Source organism: Oncorhynchus mykiss, chromosome 2 (genome assembly GCF_057628025.1).
Source record: "Oncorhynchus mykiss isolate SJ-2025 chromosome 2, ASM5762802v1, whole genome shotgun sequence".
NCBI classification, from domain to species: domain Eukaryota; kingdom Metazoa; phylum Chordata; class Actinopteri; order Salmoniformes; family Salmonidae; genus Oncorhynchus; species Oncorhynchus mykiss.
The window spans coordinates 20653102-20677314 of record NC_143023.1 but is presented as its reverse complement, the minus strand read 5'-3'; the positions used below and the strand labels follow the sequence as shown (position 1 = coordinate 20677314).

Below are 24213 nucleotides of genomic sequence, written 5' to 3'. Positions count from 1 at the left end.
CACAATCAACTAACCATACGAAGGAGTGGGTCCAACGTCTCATCACAGCACTGTGTCACTAGACGGCTCTCTGCTCAGACATAACTCAAGGTACAGTATCTTGGATGTGCGCAGAACATCACACGCAGGTATAAAACTGGTCATCCCAATTCAATAAATCTCACCATTATTGTGTTCCATGTGTAATCTGTTGGAATCGGCTAACAATTGAAAATTGAGATAATAAATAAATGATAGAGAAGAAGCCTTGAATAGAAAGTCTGTAGAAAGCCAGAAGGCTTTGGAATGTGTTTGATGGAGAGGAGAGTGACGTGCTGATATAGGGAAGACAGATGGATATCTGTGGATTAGGTGAAGGAGGGGTTGAGGTCAGGATGTGAGGAGTGAGGTCAGTTCCCCTTAAGGGAGTAATCAGTGTTTAGTATCTGGTTACCTTCTTCCTGTTGGGCTAAAACTATAAGAAATGGAGTAAGGGAGTGTCTTAAGTAGGATGTATGTAACTGTGATGGAAAAAAATGTTTTGCTATCTGATTACAGCTGACCAGAACCTTTGGGAAGAATTAAACTTGGTTAAAGCGTCTCTAGTGTCCGTGGGTTATTTACCTAAACTTTCACCGCACCCATTAGTTTGAAAACATTAAGCAATCAAACACACACACACACACACACAGAGGACGTTTTGACAAGCTACAGCTGAAGGTCAATTATGATGTTATTATTTTGGTTTAAAAACTATTCTTTGCAGTGCCACCGTGCACACACACGCAATTGGTTGGAAGCTGCAAACAAAGAAGCAATGTCCATAGAGTAAGCTTTCATTGGTTTTAATGCATTGCATTTTGACATCACATATTCAGATTTTCCACAATCAACATTCAAGATACAGAGGCAGGTAGGAGACTACACAGGCAGTATACACAAACAGTCAAAGCAGCCTTTTATAGGGAGTCTTGGGTCTCGTGTGGTGACTGCCTTTGAATAAAGAGTATAAGCTAGCTACAACACATCCATACACACCGACTGTAGTATCATATCATAGCCAAGCCAAATACCCACCAGTCTCAGCGCTACATTGAAATTCCCTCATCATTCACTCCAAATATACCATACCCTTCCCTTTCATTCTCCATATTTGCACAGCCAAAATAAGACATATTCCGGGGAAATCTTCACAAGAAACAAAAAAAGTTATGGTGGTAAACAGATACCGGAAACAAATAATGCTTTAACAGTGGAGCCAACTGGCCAAGTGACACCTTGTTGCATTGTCAACATAAATGGTCTCTGTCTAAACACATGACACCATTAAAGGGATTTTAAATGATACTATTAATAACCAATCAGATCAATAGGACTGTTTATGTTTTCAAAGTTAAGAGAAAAAGACAGGAAATGTGGTTATTTTGACAGAGGAAACAAAAACCTTTAGTATGGTAGCTTTTCAGATTCTCCTAACCTTTCTGTGGGGAAGTTCTTATAATGTATCTATCAGTCAGAGGAGAGAGATCCTGGCATATTGTTCATCATATCCACCATACAGCATGAAACTAAAGAGAAGGATAATCTCTCAAATCAGCTCAATCAAATCAGTTGCTGATAAGCGGTCAAATCTGACTAGCAACACAGATGTTTGATCCTATTAGTGCTTAATGGTCCTCTACTCAGCCATTTTGGTGGTAAGTTACAATATAGTCCCAATATAGAGTAGTGCAGTGGTTACCAACGTTGGTTCTGGAAAGCCTTTCAAGAGAAGGCTTTTCTTCCAGCCCAGCATTCAACATGATTCAACTAATCAAGGACTAGATCATTATTTGAAATCATGGGATGGAACAAAAGGCTGTACTAAAATACTAAATAAAAAGTGTAGTGAATGTGCTAAAAGCCTGTACTCATGTGGCTCTCCAGGACCAGGGTTTGTACCTCTGATGTAGTGAGTGGGTCATTGGCCATCAGTTGGTCTTTGGCCTTCAGTTTTCAGCCTGTTTCTCCAGCAGGCCCTTGAGGTGGGCATGTAGCGGCTGGCACACAGCCTGGTAGCCCTGGGGGGTGAGGTGGAGGTAGTCATACAGGTCCTGGTGGGAGATGCTGCCGTCCGAGTGCACAAAGCCAGGGTCCACGTTGAGGAGGGAGGCGTGGGGGAGAGAGGACACAGCCTCCTGGACCAGCTTGTTGACCTGGGCATTCCTCTCCCGTAGGGAGTTGGGCATCTTACCCCTGGGCAGCACTCCCTGTGGTTGGAAACATACATGAAAAGCACAGGAGGCTGCTGAGGGGAGAAGAGCTCATAATAATGTCTGGAATGGAGCAAATGGAATGGCATCAAACACCTGAAAACCGTGTGTGTGATAGTATTCCACTCATTCAGCTCCAGCCATTACCACAAGCCCATTCTCCCCAATTAAGGTCCCACCAACCTACTGTGCATTATAGATCTCTCCAAGATCGCATAGCAGTTCAGACGTCTTTTGTCCTCGTCTTGTCGTGTCCTGTATATATATATATATATATATATATATATTTACAACTTTTTTCACAAACATTTTATTTTTATTTTCCATCAACTCATCTTCTAAACACTCTCCTGCAACCAGCCTCACCAATTTATATTTATAAAAAATTATTATTTACCTCAGATCTGTAATCCTCCAAGAAGCTAGCCAGAAACTCCAAGAAGCTAGCCAGAAACTAGCCAGAAGCTAGTCAGGAGCTAGCCCAGAAGCTAATCCAGAAGCTAATCAGAAGCTAGTTAGCTTCTTTACTGGCAAATCGTTAGTATTCAGCTAACCACGGTTTGTGGTCATCAGCTATCCTTTAGCTCGAAAATCTATCGCCAGTTTTGTACGGCGCAGCGCGGCTCGGAACGGAACATACCGGACCAATTTTTCTCTCCATGTCCCTGGATTTCAACTGCTCTCTGGACATTCATACCCGGATCTCACAGCTAGCTAGCTGCTATCCGTGTGACAGTCGGCTTTCGTCGATTCCGGAGCAAACATCGATTGTTCCGGTGCTAGCCAGCTCTGTCAATCACTCCTGAGTTCCATCATTCACTCCTGGGCTGCAGTCACCTATCCGGACCCGTTTCACTGCCTACGCGGAGCCCCACCGGGCCTTCACAACTGGACTGCCGACGTTATCTACCTGAAGGAGATCCGGCTGGCTCCTCTGTCGCGACGTTACCTGAACGCCCATCTGCGGCCCGCTAACCGTTAGCTGTCTTACCGGCTGCTATCTGAATAGACAATCGGACAATTTATTTATTTGTATTATTATTATGTTTTCTTCTCGGGCCTCTATAACTATATCTATTGTTCTTATTTTTGTTGTTGTTGTGTGATTTGGATTAATCCCCTCTACCTCACGGAACCCCACTAATCTACTAACCGAACGCAAGAGGTGGCTAACAACAGACTCCATCCTATGCTAGCTTGCTACCGGTTGGCTTGGCTAGCTGTCTAAATCGCCGTGACCCTCAACCAACCTCTCCACTCACTGGACCCTTTTGATCACTCGACTAAGCATGCCTCTCCTTAATGTCAATATGTCTTGTCCATTGCTGTTCTGGTTAGTGTTTATTGGCTTATTTCACTGTAGAGCCTCTAGTCCTGCTCACTATACCTTATCCAACCTATTAGTTCCACCACCCACACATGCAATGACATCTCCTGGTTTCAATGATGTTTCTAGAGACAATATCTCTCTCTTCATCACTCAATACCTAGGTTTACCTCCACTGTATTCACATCCTACCTTACCTTTGTCTGTACATTATACCTTGATGCTATTTTATCGCCCCCAGAAACCTCCTTTTACTCTCTGTTCTAGACGTTCTAGACGACCAATTCTTATTGCTTTTAGTCGCACCCTTATTCTACTCCTCCTATGTTCCTCTGGCGATGTAGAGGTGAATCCAGGCCCTGCAGTACCTAGCTCCACTCCTATTCCCCAGGCGCTCTCTTTTGACGACTTCTGTAACCGTAATAGCCTTGGTTTCATGCATGTTAACATTAGAAGCCTCCTCCCTAAGTTTGTTCTATTCACTGCTTTAGCACACTCTGCCAACCCGGATGTTCTAGCTGTGTCTGAATCCTGGCTTAGGAAGACCACCAAAAATTCAGACATTTTAATTCCAAACTACAACATTTTCAGACAAGATAGAACTGCCAAAGGGGGCGGTGTTGCAATCTACTGCAAAGATAGCCTGCAGAGTTCTGTCCTACTATCCAGGTCTGTACCCAAACAATTTGAACTTCTACTTTTAAAAATCCACCTCTCTAAAAACAAGTCTCTCACCGTTGCCGCCTGCTATAGACCACCCTCTGCCCCCAGCTGTGCTCTGGACACCATATGTGAACTGATTGCCCCCCATCTATCTTCAGAGCTCGTGCTGCTAGGCGACCTAAACTGGAACATGCTTAACACCCCAGCCATCCTACAATCTAAACTTGATGCCCTCAATCTCACACAAATTATCAATGAACCTACCAGGTACCTCCCCAAAGCCTTAAACATGGGCACCCTCATAGATATCATCCTAACCAACTTCCCCTCTAAATACACCTCTGCTGTCTTCAACCAAGATCTCAGCGATCACTGCCTCATTGCCTGCATCTGTAATGGGTCAGCGGTCAAACGACCTCCTCTCATCACTGTAAAACGCTCCCTGAAACACTTCAGCAAGCAGGCCTTTCTAATCGACCTGGCCGGGGTATCCTGGAAGGATATTGACCTCATCCCGTCAGTAGAGGATGCCTGGATATTTTTTTTAAATGCCTTCCTAACCATCTTAAATAAACATGCCCCATTCAAGAAATTTAGAACCAGGAACAGATATAGCCCTTGGTTCTCCCCAGACCTGACTGCCCTTAACCAACACAAAAACATCCTATGGCGTTCTGCATTAGCATCGAACAGCCCCCGTGATATGCAGCTGTTCAGGGAAGCTAGAAACCATTATACACAGGCAGTTAGAAAAGCCAAGGCTAGCTTTTTCAAGCAGAAATTTGCTTCTTGCAACACTAACTCAAAAAAGTTCTGGGACACTGTAAAGTCCATGGAGAATAAGAACACCTCCTCCCAGCTGCCCACTGCACTGAAGATAGGAAACACTGTCACCACTGATAAATCCACCATAATTGAAAATTTCAATAAGCATTTTTCTACTGCTGGCCATGCTTTCCACCTGGCTACTCCTACCCCTGTCAACAGCACTGCACCCCCAACAGCAACTCGCCCAAGCCTTCCCCATTTCTCCTTCTCCCAAATCCATTCAGCTGGTGTTCTGAAAGAGCTGCAAAATCTGGACCCCTACAAATCAGCCGGGCTAGACAATCTGGACCCTTTCTTTCTAAAATTATCTGCCGAAATTGTTGCCACCCCTATTACTAGCCTGTTCAACCTCTCTTTCGTGTCGTCTGAGATTCCCAAAGACTGGAAAGCAGCTGCGGTCATCCCCCTCTTCAAAGGGGGGGACACTCTTGACCCAAACTGCTACAGACCTATATCTATCCTACCATGCCTTTCTAAGGTCTTCGAAAGCCAAGTCAACAAACAGATTACCGACCATTTTGAATCTCACCATACCTTCTCTGCTATGCAATCTGGTTTCAGAGCTGGTCATGGGTGCACCTCAGCCACGCTCAAGGTCCTAAACGATATCTTAACCGCCATCGATAAGAAACATTACTGTGCAGCCGTATTCATTGATCTGGCCAAGGCTTTCGACTCTGTCAATCACCACATCCTCATCGGCAGACTCAACAGCCTTGGTTTCTCAAATGATTGCCTCGCCTGGTTCACCAACTACTTCTCTGATAGAGTTCAGTGTGTCAAATCGGAGGGTCTGTTGTCCGGACCTCTGGCAGTCTCTATGGGGGTGCCACAGGGTTCAATTCTTGGACCGACTCTCTTCTCTGTATACATCAATGAGGTCGCTCTTGCTGCTGGTGAGTCTCTGATCCACCTCTACGCAGACGACACCATTCTGTATACTTCCGGCCCTTCTTTGGACACTGTGTTAACAACCTTCCAGGCAAGCTTCAATGCCATACAACTCTCCTTCCGTGGCCTCCAATTGCTCTTAAATACAAGTAAAACTAAATGCATGCTCTTCAACCGATCGCTACCTGCACCTACCCGCCTGTCCAACATCACCACTCTGGACGGCTCTGACTTAGAATACGTGGACAACTACAAATACTTAGGTGTCTGGTTAGACTGTAAACTCTCCTTCCAGACCCATATCAAACATCTCCAATCCAAAGTTAAATCTAGAATTGGCTTCCTATTTCGCAACAAAGCATCCTTCACTCATGCTGCCAAACATACCCTTGTAAAACTGACCATCCTACCAATCCTCGACTTTGGCGATGTAATTTACAAAATAGCCTCCAATACCCTACTCAACAAATTGGATGCAGTCTATCACAGTGCAATCCGTTTTGTCACCAAAGCCCCATATACTACCCACCATTGCGACCTGTACGCTCTCGTTGGCTGGCCCTCGCTTCATACTCGTCGCCAAACCCACTGGCTCCATGTCATCTACAAGACCCTGCTAGGTAAAGTCCCCCCTTATCTCAGCTCGCTGGTCACCATAGCATCTCCCACCTGTAGCACACGCTCCAGCAGGTATATCTCTCTAGTCACCCCCAAAACCAATTCTTTCTTTGGCCGCCTCTCTTTCCAGTTCTCTGTTGCCAATGACTGGAACGAACTACAAAAATCTCTGAAACTGGAAACACTTATCTCCCTCACTAGCTTTAAGCACCAACTGTCAGAGCAGCTCACAGATTACTGCACCTGTACATAGCCCACCTATAATTTAGCCCTATCAACTACCTCTTTCCCAACTGTATTTAATGTATTTATTTATTTTGCTCCTTTGCACCCCATTATTTTTATTTCTACTTTGCACATTCTTCCATTGCAAAACTACCATTCCAGTGTTTTACTTGCTATATTGTATTTACCTTGCCACCAAGGCCTTTTTTGCCTTTACCTCCCTTCTCACCTCATTTGCTCACATTGTATATAGACTTGTTTATACTTTATTATTGACTGTATGTTTGTTTTACTCCATGTGTAACTCTGTGTTGTTGTATCTGTCGAACTGCTTTGCTTTATCTTGGCCAGGTCGCAATTGTAAATGAGAACTTGTTCTCAACTTGCCTACCTGGTTAAATAAAGGTAAAATAAAAATAAATAAATAAATAAATAAATAGTCACTAGAAGGCCATGCTAGAAAGGACAAACGTGACAATATGGTTAGCAATGATAATGGAGTCCATAAAGTATGCAGTTAATAATTTAAGTTTGTGTTATCAAAAAGTTGAATGGTTGAAAAAGGGATTTTCAAAGGTGAACAAAAGGGAGAGCAGTCAATCATTTTAATCTAAATATTTTCAGTTTATTACAAGAATTCAAGGAGAACATCTCCAGAAAAGAAGCCAAGAGAAATGTCTAACGAATCTCTTAGAAGGCGCTTATATTTCTTATTTCACCTTTATTTAACCAGGTAGGCTAGTTGAGAACAAGTTCTCATTTACAACTGTGACCTGGCCAAGATAAAGCAAAGCAGTTTGACACAAACACAGAGTTACACATGGAATAAACAAACATACAGTCAATAATTCAGTAGAAAAGAAAGTATATACAGCGTGTGCAAATGGAGGTAAGGCAATAAAATAGGCTATAGTGGTGGTAATTACGATATAGCAATTAAACACGAGTGGTAGATGTGCAGAAGATGAATGTGCAAGTTGAGATACAGGGGTGCAATGGAGCAAAATAAATAAATACATTATGGGGTTGAGGTAGTTGGATTGGCTATTTAAAGATGGGGTATGTACAGGTGCAATGATCTGTGAGCTGCTCTCACAGCTGGTGCTTGAAGTTAGTGAGGGAGATAAGAAACTCCAGCTTCCGCAACTTTTGCAGTTCGATCCAGTCTTTGGCAGCAGAGAACTGGAAGGAAAGGCGGCCAAAGGAGAATTGGCTTCGGGGATGACCAATGAAATATACCTCCTGGAGCGCGTGCTGTGGGTGGGTGCTGCTATGGTGACCAGTGAACTGAGATAAGGTGGGGCTTTACCTAGCAAAGAATTGTAGATGACCTGGAGCCAGACGGTTTGGCAACAAGTATAAAGCGAGGGCCAGCCAACGAGAGCATACAGGTCGCAGTGGTGGGTAATATATGGGGCTTTGGTGACAAAACAGATAGCACTGTAGACTACATCTAATTTGTTGAGTAGAGTGTTGGAGGATCGGTAGGATAGTCAGTTTTACAAGGGTATGTTTGGCAACATGAGTGAAGGATGCTTTGTTGCCAAATAGGAAGCCGATTCTAGATTTAATTTTGGATTCGAGATGCTTAATGTGCGTCTGGAAGGAGAGTTTACAGTCTAACAAGACACCTAGGTATTTGTAGTTGTCCACATATTCTAGGTCAGAAGCGTTCAGAGTAGTGATGCTGGAGGGGTGGGCAGGTGCGGGCAGCGATCGGTCGAAGAGCATGAATTTAGTTTTACAAACATACAGTTAAGAATAGTTGGAGGCCACAGAAGGAGAGTTGAATGGCATTGAAGCTCGTCTGGAGGTTAGTTAGCACAGTGTCCAAACAAGGGCCAGAAGTATACAGAATGGTGTCGTCTGCGTAGAAGTGGTTCAGAGAATCACCAGCAGCAAGAGCGACATCATTGACGTATACAGAGAAGAGAGTTGGCCCGAGAATTGAACCCTGTGGCACCCCCATAGAGAGGTCCGGACAACAGGCCCTCCGATTTGACAAACTAAACTCTGTCTGAGAAGTAGTTGATGAACCAGACGAGGCAGTCATTTGAGAAACCAAGGCTGTTGGTTTCGATAAGAATGTGGTGATTGACAGAGTCGAAAGCCTTGGCCAGGTTGATGAATACAGCTGCACAGTATTCTCTTTATCGATGACAGTTTTGATATCGTTTAGGACCTTGAGCGTGGCTGAGGTGCATCCATGACCAGCTCGGAAGTCAGATTGCATAGCGGAGAAGGTACGGTGGGATTCAAAATGGTCGGTGATCTGTTTGTTTTTCTTGGCTTTCAAAGACCTTAGAAAGGCAGGGTAGGATAGATATAGGTCTGTAGCAGGTTGGGTCCAGAGTGTCTCCCCCATTGAAGAGGGGGATGACCGTGGCAGCTTTCCAATCTTTGGGGATCTCAGACGATACGAAAGAGAGTTTGAACAGGCTAGTAATAGGGGTTGCAATAATTGCGGCAGATCATTTTAGAAAGAGAGGGTCCAGATTGTCTAGCCCGGCTGATTTGTAAGGGTCCAGATTTCGCAGCTCTTTCAGAACATCAGCTCTGGATTTGGGTGAAGGAAAAATGGGGAGGCTTGGGAGAGTTGCTGTGGGGGGTGCAGGGCAGTTGACAGGGATAGGAGTAGCCAGGTGGAAAGCATGGCCAACCGTAGAAAAATGCTTACTGAAATTCTAAATTATCGTGGATTTATGACAGTGTTTCCTAGCCTCAGTGCAGTGGGCAGCTGGGAGGAGGTGCTCTTATTCTCCATGGACTTTAGTGTCCCAGAACTTTTTGGAGTTTGTGCTACAGGATGCAAATTTCTGTTTGAAAAAGCTAGCCTTAGCTTTCCTAGCTGCTTGTGTATATTGGTTCCTAACTTCCCTGAAAAGTTGCATATCGTGGGGGCTATTTGATGCAAATGCAGTACCCCACAGGATGTTTTTTGTGCTGGTCAAGGGCAGTCAGGTCTGGAGTGAACCAAGTGCTATATCTGTTCCAGGTTAAAAAAAATTGAATGGGGCATATGCTTATTTAAGATGGTGAGGAAGGCCCTTTAAAGAATAACCAGTTATCCTCTACTGACAGGATGAGGTCGATATCCTTCCAGGATACCCGGGCCAGGCCTGCTCACTGAAGTATTTTAGAGAGCGTTTGACAGTGATGAGGGGTGGTCGTTTGACCGCAGACCCATTATGGGTGCAGGCAATGAGGCAGTGATCACTGAGTCCTTGGTTGAAGACAGCAGACGTGTATTTGGAGGGCAAGTTGGTTAGGATGATATCTATGAGGGTGCCCGTGTTTACAGATTTGGGGTTGTACCTGGTAGGTTCATTGATAGATAATTTGTGTGAGATTGAGGGCATCAAGCTTAGATTGTAGGGTGGCCGGGGTGTTAAGCATGTCCCAGCTTAGGTCATCTAGCAGCACGAGCTCTGAAGATAGATGGGGGGCAATCAATTCACATATGGTGTCCAAGGCACAGCTGGGGCAGAAGGTAGTCTATAACAAGTGGCAACAGTGAGAGAGACTTGTTTCTGGAAAGGTGGATTTTTAGAAGTAGAAGCTCGAATTGTTTGGGCAGACCTGGACATTATGAAAGAGCGCCTGGGGAATGGGAGTGGAGCTAAGCACTGCTGGGCCTGGATTAACCTCTACATCACCAGAGGAACAGAGGAGTAGGATAAGGGTACGGCTAAAGGCTATAAGAACTGGTCGTCTAGTACGTTCGGAACAGAGTAAAAGGAGCATGTTTCTGAGTGCGATAGAACTGAAGGTTTAGCTAAGTCATATTGAGCAGGACTAGAGGCTCTACAGTGAAATAAGACAATAATCACTAACCAGAAGAGCAATGGACAAGGCATATTGACATTAGGGAGAGGCATGCGTAGCAGAGTGACCATAGGGGTCCAGTGAGTAGTTAAGCTGGCTGGAGACACGGCGATTCAGACAGCCAGCGGACCGGGGCTAGCAAGCTAGCAGAAGGGCCTTAGAGGTACGTCGCAACGGAAGAAGTCCGTTGTAGCCTCCTCATGCGGAGCCTCGCCGTGATGGCTTAGTAGGGTTCCGTGTAGTAAAGGTTCCCAGTCCAAATGGCAAAATAGGTACAGTGGCCCAAGAAAATTGGCCGATCGACCTATTCAGCTAACAGTCCGATATGCTCTAGACCGCTAGCAGGCCGCGGCTAGCAGATGTGCATTCAGGGGACGTCGCGACAGAGGGGCCTGTTGCAAAAAGAACCCTCGGGCAGATTACGTCAGAAGTCCAGTCATGATGGATTAGCAGGGCTTCGTGTAGTGAAAGAGGTCCAGGCCAATTGGCAAAATAGGTATTGCAGCCCAATGAGTGGCTGATGGACCTCTTCAGCTAGCCGGGAGATGGGCCTCACAAGGGAAAGCGACAGGCTAATTGGTGCTTGCTTTGGGATAGAGATGTTAGCCAGGAGTAGCAACTCGGATTGCAGCTAGTTAGCTGCAATGATCCAGGTGAAAAAAGTTCAGAGCTTGCGGTAGGAATCCGGGGATATGGAGAGAAAACAAGTCCGGTGTGCTCTGGTTTGAATCATGTTCAAACTGGCGCAAACTGGTGAGAGATTTCCGAGCTAGAGGTTAGCTGATGTCCGCTAGCAGTGGTTAGCTAACTACTACCTAGTAGCTAGTTAGCTGGCTAGCCTCTGTTGGGCGATTCTGGTTCGAAAGTAAAGTAAAATACTTTAGAAAATAGCAGATCATACCACATTGGGTGAGGATGATTGCAGGAGAGTATATTGAAGTTGATGTTTAGGAAAAATATAAAAAAGATATGCAAGAAAAAAAAGATACATACACGGGACAAGACGAGAACAAAGACATCTGAGTGCTACGCCATCTTGGAATATATTAATCCCACAGCACTGAGTGTTGACTAAACACCAGCCTGAAGGAAGTCACAACATCAGCGGTTACAGAATCGCAGTGTCACAGATACAGTTGAAGTCGGAAGTTAACATGCACTTAGGTTGAAGTCATTAAAACCCGTTTTTCAACCACTCCACAAATTTCTTCTTAACAAACTACAGCTTTGGCAAGTTGGTTAGGACATCTACTTTTTGCATGACAAGTAATTTTTCCAACAATTATTTACAGACAGATTATTTCACTGTATCACAATGCCAGTGGGTCAGAAGTTTACATACACTAAGTTGACTGTGCCTTTAAACAGTTTGGAAAAATCCAGAAAATTATGTCATGGCTTTACAAGCTGCTGATAGGCTAATTGACATCATCTGAATAAATTGGAGGTGTACCTGTGGATGTATTTCAAGGCCTACCTTCAAACTCAGTGCCTTCATGCTTAACATCATGGGAAAATCAAAAGAAATCAGCCAAGACCTCAGAAAAAAAATTGTAGACCTCTACAAGTCTGGTTCATCCTTGGGAGCAATTTCCAAACGCCTGAAGGTACCACGTTCATCTGTACAAACAATAGTATGCAAGTAAACACCATGGGACCACGCAAATGTCATTACCGCTCAGGAAGGAGACGCTTTCTGTCTCCTAGAAATGTATGTACTTTGGTGCAAAAAGTGCAAATCAATCCCACCCAGAACAACAGCAAAGGACCTTGTGAAGATGCTGGAGGAAACAGGTACAAAAGTATCTATATCCACAGTAAAACAAGTCCTATATCGACATATCCTGAAAGGCCGCTCAGCAAGGAAGAAGCCACTGCTCCAAAACCTCCATAAAAAAGCCAGCCTACGGTTTTCAACTGCAGATGAGGACAAAGATCGTACTTTTTTGAGAAATGTCCTGTGGTCTGATGAAACAAAAATAGAACCGTTTGGCCATAATGACCATCGCTATGTTTGGAGGAACGGGGGGGGGGGGGGGGGGGGTCTTGTAAGTTGAAGAACACCTTCCCAACCGTGAAGCACGGGAACGGCAGCATCATGTTGTGGAGGTGCTTTGCTGCAGGAGGGACTGGTGCACTTCAAAAAAATAGATGGCATCATGATGAGGGAACTTATGTGGATATATTGAAGCTTCATCTCAAGACATCAGTTAGGAAGTTAAAGCTTGGTCGCAAATGGGTCTTCCAAAAAAGCATACTTCCAAAGTTGTGGCAAAATGGCTTAAGGACAACAAAGTCAAGGTATTGGAGTGGCCATCACAAAGTCCTGACCTCAATCCCATAGAAAATTTGTGGGCAGAACTGAAAAAGCGTGTGCGAGCAAGAAGGCCTACAAACCTGACTCAGTTACACCTGCTGTGTCAGGAGGAAAGGGCCAAAATTCACTCAACTTATTGTGGGAAGCTTGTGGAAGGCTACCCGACACGTTTGACCCAAGTTAAACAATTTAAAGTCAATGCTACCGAATACAAATTGAGTGTATGTAAACTTCTAACCAACTGGGAATGTGATTAAAGAAATAAAAGCTTAAATAAATCTTTCTACTATTATTCTCATATTTCACATTCTTAAAATAAAGTGGTGATCCTAACTGACCTAAGACAGGGAATTTTTACTAGGATTAAAATGTCAGGAATTGTGAAGAACTGAGTTTAAATGTATTTGGCTGTGTATGTAAAACTTCCAACTTCAACTGTACATAATAATTGTGTCCTCAGCAAAGTCTGGCAGCAAACTTTAACCAGAACATTCAACACCGGCAGACATTTGATACTGGCAGTTAAACAGGTCAAAGATAGAACAATCAGTACTTAGTAACAGTAAATCAAATACAGGAAAATGATTCATCAAACATTTCCCATTAATGGTTTAAGTCACATTTGTGGTAGAAAAGAGGTAGAGTACAACCTACCAGCACAAGAGTGTAAGCCTTCGGCAGCTTGTCCTTGATGAGTTGGACTATGGCCATGATGCCTCCACAGATCTGTTCTGCAGTGTGACCATGATTATTGGTGCCCACCCACAGCACCACAACCTGATGAGGCAGAGACACAAACATGAACTTGGTGAGCAGTTTCATTCATACCACTTGATTTAAAAGCATGTTCAATGGTTGATACTGAAAGTGCTTGTTGACCCAGGAACAGGCTTGGGACCATGGGTTTGTGCAGCCATTAGGGTTTAAATCGAAACAATGAGGAGTGTATGATCAACTCAAATGTAACATACTAACATGTTGTCTGTGTGTATACATGCCTTTGGGCTGATGTGGCCCAACTCTCCATTGCTCAATCTCCACAAGACATGCTGTGTTGCATCACCTCCCACCCCAAAGTTGAGAGCGTGGAGAGGAGAAAACAGGTCTCGCCACACCTGACAAAGACACATCAACACCATTATGTCAACTAGCATAACATAGCAGCTAACATGTGCTTTCTTCAGCAATGACAAGACTTGTAATCAGAAAATATTTCAATGTGGCAAATTATGTTGGCTTAAGTTCCAAACAACAAACGTCACCAATGTTTGCAGTCCCATTACAGCTGCCAGGATAGAGAGATTACCTCAAACTGGTACAAGAGCTGGACAAGAGAGTCTCCTACAAACAGGACATCAGGTTCCTTGTCCTTGCTGTTAGACACAAAGTGGTTATGCTGTATGCAGAGGGAGAGAGGAATGGAGATACCTAGTCAATGCATTCAACCCGAAATGTGTCTTCCACGTTTAACCTAAACACTCTGAATCAGGACACGAGAGGAAATTGACCTTCCAAGACTATAACTGCTGCTGTTATTCTAAAATGGCAGATGTAATGTATTGGTGAGGCAAACAGCAGGATACACACCAAAGACATCCATCGCCCATCTCCCTGGGTGTCCACGCCAGGAGTGGGTGTGGCGGCGGGGTTGGAGTCTTCTGAGCTCATCACTTTGTCTGTCTAGTGTCAGAAAGAATCAAAGTGAAAATTATGCCTCGGTAGATTAGAGCTGATGTGTGAATCAATAAAGCAACTAACTATGGGTAGCTAGCTAGGTAACTACAGTAGAATACCGCAAAACAATTACAAGTGAAATGTGTAACCCTATTAACAAATGGGCGTACACTGGCATTATGGGACCTAATAATAATATATAACGAATAACGATGGCAGAAACGAATACTTTAGCACAAATAACCAAAACACGAGCTAGCTAGCTGACCATTTCTGTAGCCTGGCATATTTCCAGACTGTACAGTACTGTAGCTAGCTAATCATTCAGTTAGCATAAAGTGCTACGAACCAATGATGCATTGGCAATGTGGTGCATCAACATACCGGCGTTCAGACTTTTTCATATTAATAGATGAGATCGCTGAATAGCTAACATTTATTATTGTTTTACAATACCGTAATGGTGGTTTGGTCCGCCTGACGTTGCTGAAAGTAACATTTCAAGTAACTACAGAATGTACCATTGACCACTCATATGTGAGCTACTTCAGTAAAATACCGTTTTGTTTTCAGTCTAGTAATATGTATACGCATATAAGTAGTAATGTGTATGAATACCTCCCTAAAACACGATTTTCACAGTAAATTACGGCTATCAACGTGACTGCCAAAGGGAATTATAGTTGCGCATAAAATCTAGCCTACCTCCTCATGTCTAGATTTGGACTCGCCCGGTGTGTTCACGAGGTAAAATGCGCGCCGCCGTCGCGCAGATTTGAAGTTTTTGTCATTTAGCAGAAGCTCTTATCCAGAGCAATAGAGTGCTTACATTCTCATACTTTTTTTCTGTCGGGCCGGGCGCAGTGCGCGCTAACCAAGATGGCCAGGTGCACGGTGTTTCCTCTAACACATTGGTGCGGCTGGGTTGGGTTGGAGGCGCGCTGTGTTAAGAAGCAGTGTGGGTTGTGTTTCGGAGGAAGCAGGGCTTTCGAGTTGTAGCGATGAGACAAGATGGAAAGGCAACCAAAGTGGGTCTTAGCTTTGGGGATGACCAGTGAGATATACCTGTTTGAGCGCGTGCTACGGGTGGGTGTTGTTATGTTGACCAGTGAGCTGAGATAAGGCGGAGCTTTACCTAGCAAAGACTTATAGATGACCTGGAGCCAGTGGGTCTGGTGACGAATATGTAGCGAGGGCCAACCGACGAGAGCATACCAGTTGCAGTGGTAGGTGGTATAAGGGGCTTTGGTTACAAAGCGGATGGTACTGTGATAGACTGCATCCAGTTTACTGAGTAGGTGACGCAACATAGAATGCCTTGTGGAGATTGAGCAATGGAGAGTTGGCCCACATCAGCCCAAAGGTATGTATACACACTGACAACACGTTAGTACATTACATTAGAGTTGATCATACACTACTCCTTGTTCAGATTTAAACCCTAATGGCTGCACAGACCCGTGGTCCCAAGCATTTTCCTGGGCCAAAAAGCACTTTCAGTATCTATCATTGAACATGCTTTTAAATCAAGTGGTATGAATGAAACTGCCCACCAAGTTGATGTTTGTGTCTCTGCCTCATCAGGTTGTGGTGCTGTGGGTGGGCACCAATAATCATGGTCACACTGCAGAGCAGATCTGTGGAGGCATCATGGCCATAGTCCAACTCATCAAAGACGAGCTGACTTGCAGAGGACATACTGATAAATATCTCTGACACTGTGATTCTGTAGCCGCTGATGTTGTGACTTCCTACAAGCCTCTCGGGCTGGTGTTTACTCAACACTCGTTGCTGTGGGATTAATATATAAGTGCCTTCTCAGAGAAGCTTGTTAGACATTCCTTTTGGCTTCTGTTCTGGAGATGTTCTCTGTGAATTCTTGTAATAAACTGAAATGATTTAGATTAATATGATTGACTGCTCTCCCTGTTGTTCACCTCAAAAATCCCCTTTGCAACCATTAACCTTTTTGATAACACAAACTTAAATTATGAACTGCATACTTTATGGACTCCATTATCATTGCTAACCACAGCAACGAGTGGGCTGGAAGAAAAGCCTGCACTAAAGGCTTTCTAAAACCAGGGTTGGTAACCACTGCACCACTCCATTCTATTGGGCCATAATGTATGGGGCGGCAGGTAGCCTAGTGGTTAGAGCGTTGGACTAGTAACCGAAAGGTTGCTGGATCAAATCGCCGAGCTGACAAGGTAAAAATCTATCGTTCTAACCCTGAACAAGGCAGTTAATCCACTGTTCCTACCCCGTCATTGTAAATAAGCATTTCTTTACTGACTTGCCTAGTTAAAAAATGTAGAGGACTGCTAAGCACTAATAGGCTCAAACATATGTGTTGCTAGTCAGAATTGACTGCTTATCAGCAACTGATTTGATTGAGCTGATTTGAGAGATTATCCTTCTCTTTAGTTTCATGCTGTATGGTGGATATGATGAACAATATGCCAGGATCTCTCTCCTCTGGCTGATAGATACATTATAAGAGCTTCCCCACAGAAAGGTTAGGAGAATCTGAAAAGCTACCATACTAAAGGTTTTTGTTTCCTCTGTCAAATAACCGCATTTCCTGTCTTTTTCTCTGCACTTTGAAAACATATGCAGTCCTAGTGACCTGAATGGTTACTAATAATATAATTTCAAGTCCCTTTAATGGTGTCATATGGGTTTAGACAGACCATTTATGTTGACGATAAAACAAGGTGTTGTTTGGCTCTACTGTTAAAGCATTACTTGTTTCCAGTATCTGTTTACCACCGTTGCTTGTTGTTACATGTGAAGATTCCCTGAATATGTCGTATTTTGGCTGTACCAAAATATGCATAGTAGGGCAGAGACTGGTGGGTATTTGACTTGGATGATACTGTATGATACTGTAGTCAGTGTGTATGCATGTGTTGTAGCGAGCTTATTATTTTCTTGCACTCTTTATTCAAAGGCAGTCACCCCACGAGACCCAAGACTCCTTTATAAAAGGCTGCTTTGACTGTTTGTATATACTTCTTACGACAATGGTTGTGTTGTTAATCTTGGATTGTGGAAAATAGGAATGTGTGATGTCAAAATGCTATGCATTAAAAACCAATGAAACCTTAAGCTTATGGACATTGCTTCTTTGTTTGCAACTTCCAACCACTGAAGTGTGTCTGCATGATGGCTCTGCAAAGACGTTTTTTTTAACCAAGATAATAAAATAATTGACCTTTAGCTGACCAAACAGTTTTATACCTGCATGTGATGTTGTGAGCACATCCAAGATACTGTGTACCTGTATGAATTGAGTTATGTCTGAGCAGAGAACCACAAGAGAGCTGTCTAGTGACAAACAGTACCGTGATGAGAAGTTGGACTCACTAATTCATTTGGTTATTTGGATTTGTCAGTTGTCATGAAGTATTTGTTTATCAGTTCCACCTAACAGCTTCAAACATATGCCTGAAGTGTAAATATCTGTTTTTAAGTCGGTCTTGAGGTTTTGTCGACGTGGGTGTGAATGATCCAGCCAATCCAGCGTAGCGGTGTGGAGCCCAATTTCATGACTGATTAATGGAATCCAGCAAGTACCAAACCGCTATGCCGTGTAAGAAAGTTTATTTCCTGTAATTGTCCATGTAAGATTTGACTGTAAATAGAACTTCTCTAACCCTTTCACACAAACTCATTTTAGTTTGCTGGAATCTCTTGAATGATGATCTGGGCAGCATATTTGTCACGATCATGTGGAGAGACAGACCAAAGCGCAACGTGATATCGGTTCAACATCTTTTTTATTATAGGAGAACCGAAAAAAGAATACACGACACGTGACACTCATGCAGTGCTCACAGGGAACTACACAAAAACAAGATCCCACAAAACACAGTGGGGAAATGGCTGCCTAAATATTGGGAACCATACCTGGCCAACATAGAAATAAACACTAGATCACCCACCCTAGTCACACCCCGACCTAACCAAAATAGAGAATAAAAAGGCTCTCTATGGTCAGGGTGTGACAATATTGATCTATCAGATCAATGACGCTTTAATTTTCTCATTGTTTTGCTAGAGGAACATTTGATCATTGTCTTTAATGTTTGCCAAGGAGACACAATCACAGTGTCTAGCTGAATGTTTCAAGCGGCCTTCAAGTCTTCAGGTGAACATTCTATTTAATGAACGTTATTTGCTAGTTTGCTCTCAAAGAAGGTATATTTATTGAACATAAGCCATGAAGGCAGAAGAGTGTTTTTTGCCATAGTGTCTATCACAGGACAGTATCATAAAGGGCCCTCATCCACCTGTCAGGCTGACTTCACTCATCAGTAACACTATGAGGTGTTGTTTTGGCAAATGTCCACTCTTTCCAAAACTCTTGGTGTATATAACACAAAAAGCCACAAGGCAGGTGTTGGTTTAGGAAGGGGGACATGCCTCATACAACATGGCCCATTTAATCTCAGACTGAGACACACAGCCATATAAAGGGGTGAAGTAACTGCCGTTTAGTTGTTCATTCAGCAGAAGCTGCAGAGGTTATATTGCACATTCACAAGGATGGTGTGGCCATAGGAATGAGATTAAAGATGCTAATGCTGTTCTGTGTATTGGCATTCACTGGGCAAGGTAAAGTATTGAACATTCTGTTTGATTTAATGAAGGGAACACTAAAATAACACATCCGACATCTGAATGAATGACATATTCTTATTAAATACTTTTTTCTTTACATAGTTGAATGTGCTGACGACAAAATCACTCAAAAATTATCAATGGAAATCAAATTTATCAACCCATGGAGGTCTGGATTTGGAGTCACACTCAAAATTAAAGTGGAAAACCACACTACACTACAGGCTGATCCAATTTGATGTAATGTCCTTAAAACAAGTCAAAATTAGGCTCAGTAGTGTGTGTGGCCTCCACGTGCCTGTATGACCTCCCTACAACGCCTGGGCATGCTCCTGATGAGGTGGCGGATGGTCTCCTGAGGGATCTCCTCCCAGACCTGGACTAAAGCATCCGCCAACTCCTGGACAGTCTGTTGGTGGATGGAGCGAGACATGATGTCCCAGATGTGCTCTATTGGATTCAGGTCTGGGGAACGGGCGGTCCATAGCATCAATGCCTTCCTCTTGCAGGAACTGCTGACACACTCCAGCCACATGAGGTCTAGCATTGTCTAGCATTAGGAGGAACCCAGGACCAACCACACCAGCATATGGTCTCACAAGGGGTCTGAGGATCTCATCTCTGTACCTAATGGCAGTCAGGCTACCTCTGGCGAGCACATGGAGGGCTGTGCGGCCCCCCAAAGAAATGCCACCCCACACCATGACTGACCCACCGCCAAACCGGTCATGCTGGAGGATGTTGCAGGCAGCATAACGTTCTCCACGGCGTCTCCATACTCTGCCACGTCTGTCACGTGCTCAGTGTGAACCTGCGTTCATCTGTGAAGAGCACAGGGCGCCAGTGGCAAATTTGCCAATCTTGGTGTTCTCTGGCAAATGCCAAACGTCCTGCACAGTGTTGGGCTGTAAGCACAACCACCACCTGTGGACGTCGGGCCCTCATACCTCCCTCACTGAGTCTGTTTCTGACCGTTTGAACAGAAACATGCACATTTGTGGCCTGCTGGAGGTCATTTTGCAGGGCTCTGGCAGTGCTCCTCCTGCTCCTTCTTGCACAAAGGCGGAGGTAGCGGTCCTACTGCTGGGTTGTTGCCCTCCTACGGTCTCCTCCACGTCTCCTGATGTACTGGCCTGTCTCCTGGTAGCGCCTCCATGCTCTGGACACTACGCTGACAGACACAGCAAACCTTCTTGCCACAGCTCGCATTGATGTGCCATCCTGGATGAGCTGCACTACCTGAGCCACTTGTGTGGGTTGTAGACTCCGTCTCATGCTACCACTAGAGTGAAAGCACTGCCAGCATTCAAAAGTGACCAAAACATCAGCCAGGAAGCATAGGAACTGAGAAGTGGTCTGTGGTTATCACCTGTTTTCTATTCCATTTGCACAACAGCATGTGAAATGTATTGTCAATCAGTGTTGCTTCCTAAGTGGACAGTTTGATTTCACAGAAGTGTGATTGACTTGGAGTTACATTGTGTTGTTTAAGTGTTCCCTTTATTTTTTTGAGCAGTGTATTTGGCTTCATGACAGGTTACAGTTATTACAGCTGCTTCTGGTGTGCATGATTTGAGGTGTCTGTGAAAGCACTACAATTAGCTCTTAACTCATAGGGAATCTTATAGACAAATTGACATGTGAATTTGATTGTTTCCTTCTGGTGTTTTGAGCGTTTCATGAAGCGTTGCAGACAGAGATAGCCATCTTATAGTAGTTGCATACAGACATCCATCATACATTAATATTCATCATACAGACATATCCATCATACAGACACATCAATCATGCAGACTCATCCATCACACATACAGTGGATTTGGAAAGTATTCAGACCCCTTGACTTTTTCCACATTTTGTTATGTTACAGCCTTATTCTAAAATGGATTCGATCGTTTTTCCCTCATCAATCCTAATGACAAAGCAAAAACCGGTATTTAGACATTTTTGCAAAAGTATTCAGACCCATTGCTATGAGACTCGAAATCGAGCTCAGGTGCATCCTGTTTCCATTGATTATCCTTTAGATGTTTTTACAGCTTGATTGGAGTAAATTAAATTGATTGTACATGATTTGGAAAGACACTCACCTGTCTATATAAGGTCCCACAGTTGACAATGCATTTCAGAGCAAAAACCAAGCCCTGAGGTCGAAGGAATTGTCCGTGGAGCTCCGATACAGGATTGTGTCAAAGAGCCAAGATGGCGTAGCAGTGCAGACGTGTTTTGCTCGTCCTCTTGTGTACTTTTGTATTTTTTCGTCTTTTTTTGTATATATTTACATTTTATTTTCAATCTCTTCTCCATTTTAGTTCAATTATACCTTCCGGTAACCTGCCTCACCCAATGTGATATGGAACCGCTGTTATTTGTCATTTTTAGACCTGGATAATACTCGCCAGCCTACCAGTAACGGACTGTCTCTCCACTACAACGCCGGATTCCTGCCGTAATCCCTGGACTATTCTCCTGTTCTTCACAGCTAGCTAGCACCCACCGAGTTACCCAGTACCGAAGCTATCCCTGAGGTCCACCTCCCGGCCTACTCAGTTGTTCACCAGGACTCCACTCAAACACGGCTAGAACACACTACTCCACCGGATCCTTGCTGTGAGCTCTGGACCTTGGCACCGGATCACCGCTGCTACCGAGTGGCGATAGTGCCTAACGCCTCTGCCCCAAAGCTAGCACCAGTTAGCTGTGAGCCAGGCGCATCTCCCGGATAGAAAACTAAACTTTCGCCACCTGGCTTGGGTCCTTAGTCGACACAGCGCCCGCCGCACCACCACGACAGGTCTGCCGACGAATACTCCATCCGCTGTGTCTTCAACCGGCCTCCTTCGGAGCAGACGCTTCTACTAGCCCCGGGCTACTAACTTTAAACGCTGCGTCGCCCATGTGCTAGCGTAGTAACGACAACTCCGCGGCCTCCCTGTTCCATCTATTGCTGCCCCCTGGACCCTATGATCACTTGGCTACATAGCTGATGCCCGTTGGACTGTCCATTAATCACAGTATTCCATTCTGTTTATATATTTATTTATTTATTTATATAATTTGTTTATCTGCCGGCCCCAGCCGCGAACTCAGGCTCTGTGTGTAGTTAACTGACCCTCTGTCCATTCATCGCCATTTTACCTGTTGTTGTTTTAGCTGATTAGCTGTTGTTGTTGTCTTAGCTAGCTCTCCAAATCAACACCTGTGATTACTTTATGCCTCGCTGTATGTTTCTCTCATATGTCAATATGCCTTGTATACTCTTGTTTAGGTTAGTTATCATTGTTTTAGTTTACAATGGAACCCCTAGTTCCACTCATTATACCTCTGATACCTCCTTTGTCCCACCTCCCACACATGCGGTGACCTCACCCATTATAACCAGCTTATCCAGAGATACAACCTCTCTTATCATCACTCAGTGCCTGGGCTTACCCCCGCTGTACCCGCACCCCACCATACCCGTCTGCACATTATGCCCAGGCCTTTATGGTAGAGTGGCCAGACGGATGCCACTCCCCCGTAAAAGGAACATGACAGCCTGCTTGGAGTTAGCCAAAAGGCACCTAAAGAACTCTCAGACCATGAGAAACAAGGTTCTCTGCTGTGATGAAACCAAGATTAAATTATTTGGCCTGATTGCCAAGTGTCACATCTGGAGGAAACCTGACACAATCCCTACAGTGAAGTATGGTGGTGGTAGCTTCATGCTTTGCGGATGTTTTTCAGCGGCAGGGACTGTCAGGATCAAGGGAAAGATGAACGGAGAAAAGTACAGAGAGATCCTTGATGAATACCTGTTCCAGAGTGCTCAGGACCTTAGACTGGGGTGAAGGTTTACCTTCCAACAGGACAATGACCCTCCACACAGCTAAGATAATGCTGAAGTGGCTTCGGGACAAGTTTCTGAATGTCCTTGAGTGGCCCAGCCAGAGCCTGGACTTGAACCCGATCGAACATCTCTGGAGACCTGAAAATAGCTGTGCAGTGACGCTCCCCATCCAACCTGACAAGGCTTGAGAGGATCTGCAAAGAAGAATGGGAGAATCTCCCCAAATACAGGTTTGCCAAGCTTGTAGTGTCATACCCATGGAGACTCGAGCCTGTAATCGCTGCCAAAGGTGCTTCAACAAATTACTGAGTAAAGGGTCTGAATGATATGTCCGATTTTATTTTTAATACATTTACAAAAAAAAAATGTTTTAAATGGATTTGTCATTGTTGGGTATTTTGTGTAGATTGATGAGGGAATTTAATATATATATATATTTTAGAATAAGGCTGTAATGTAACAAAATGTGGAAAAGGTCAAGGGGTCTGAATACTGTCCTAGTGCACTATACATATCCATTCTGATCAACCTCTCTCTCTCATCCTCTCTACCAAGGGATTCCTGAAACTGATGTACAATGTTCAGGTGTCAGTGCCGTACAGGTACAGTGTAGGACCCAGGGAGAGTTGGAGACCAGATCAACCCCCCCAGACACCATGACAGACTGTGTGACTGTAAAGGTGAGTGATTGGGAACTCAGTGCTATTTGTCCAGTAAGTGGATACAATCCTAGCCTGCTTGTCAGTCTGTTTCTGACAGCCCATGATAGTAATGTTTTTGGATGTCAAATAGTTGGCAGAAACTGAATGGCACTCAAACTAATACATCAGTTTACTTTGTGACCTTTAATAACTACTTTATAAACATTGTAACAATGTTTTGTAATCTCATATTGCTTGCTCAAGAACCATTACTTTTTTTGAAAATAAAAATGTATTATATAATTATACTCTTTTGTAATATTTGTTGTTTGTATGTGTATGTGGAGTGATTTCCAATTGATTATTTTAGCATTTTATCATTAGATTTCATATTTTATTTTGCGTGTATTGTGTCACTCCAAATCCCTCTGTTGCTACTTCATTAAATCCACATTTCTTTACAGCGATTTTCCCGATAAAGAAATCCCCCAAGATTGCACCATTCAGTAGGACATGGG

At 43.9% G+C, this 24213-nt stretch overlaps 1 protein-coding gene and 1 non-coding gene across 9 annotated transcripts; one reads left to right on the top strand and one right to left on the bottom strand.

The window, feature by feature from the left end:
- Positions 1–808: 808 nt before the first annotated feature.
- LOC110537595 (platelet-activating factor acetylhydrolase IB subunit alpha1) lies at positions 809–15655 on the bottom strand. 8 transcript variants are annotated; one of them, XM_036941753.2, is made up of 6 exons: positions 15305–15655; positions 14513–14605; positions 14232–14321; positions 13924–14040; positions 13580–13702; positions 809–2228 (listed from the first exon to the last, which is right to left on the bottom strand). In XM_036941753.2, the coding sequence occupies exons 2-6, from the start codon at positions 14591–14593 to the stop codon at positions 1968–1970; spliced, it is 672 nt and encodes a 223-aa protein (XP_036797648.1). In that variant the 5' UTR covers positions 14594–14605; positions 15305–15655; the 3' UTR covers positions 809–1967. The 8 variants fall into 8 exon arrangements, with proteins under 8 accessions (XP_036797648.1, XP_021479432.1, XP_090048354.1 ...); XM_021623757.3 differs by having other exon boundaries at positions 15056–15335; XM_090192228.1 differs by having other exon boundaries at positions 13901–14040; positions 15305–15332.
- Positions 15371–17710, top strand: LOC110537611 (uncharacterized). The gene is made up of 2 exons (XR_005035623.2): positions 15371–15962; positions 16184–17710. It is a non-coding gene; the product is annotated as an uncharacterized LOC110537611 (transcript).
- The last annotated feature ends 6503 nt before the right edge of the window (positions 17711–24213 follow it).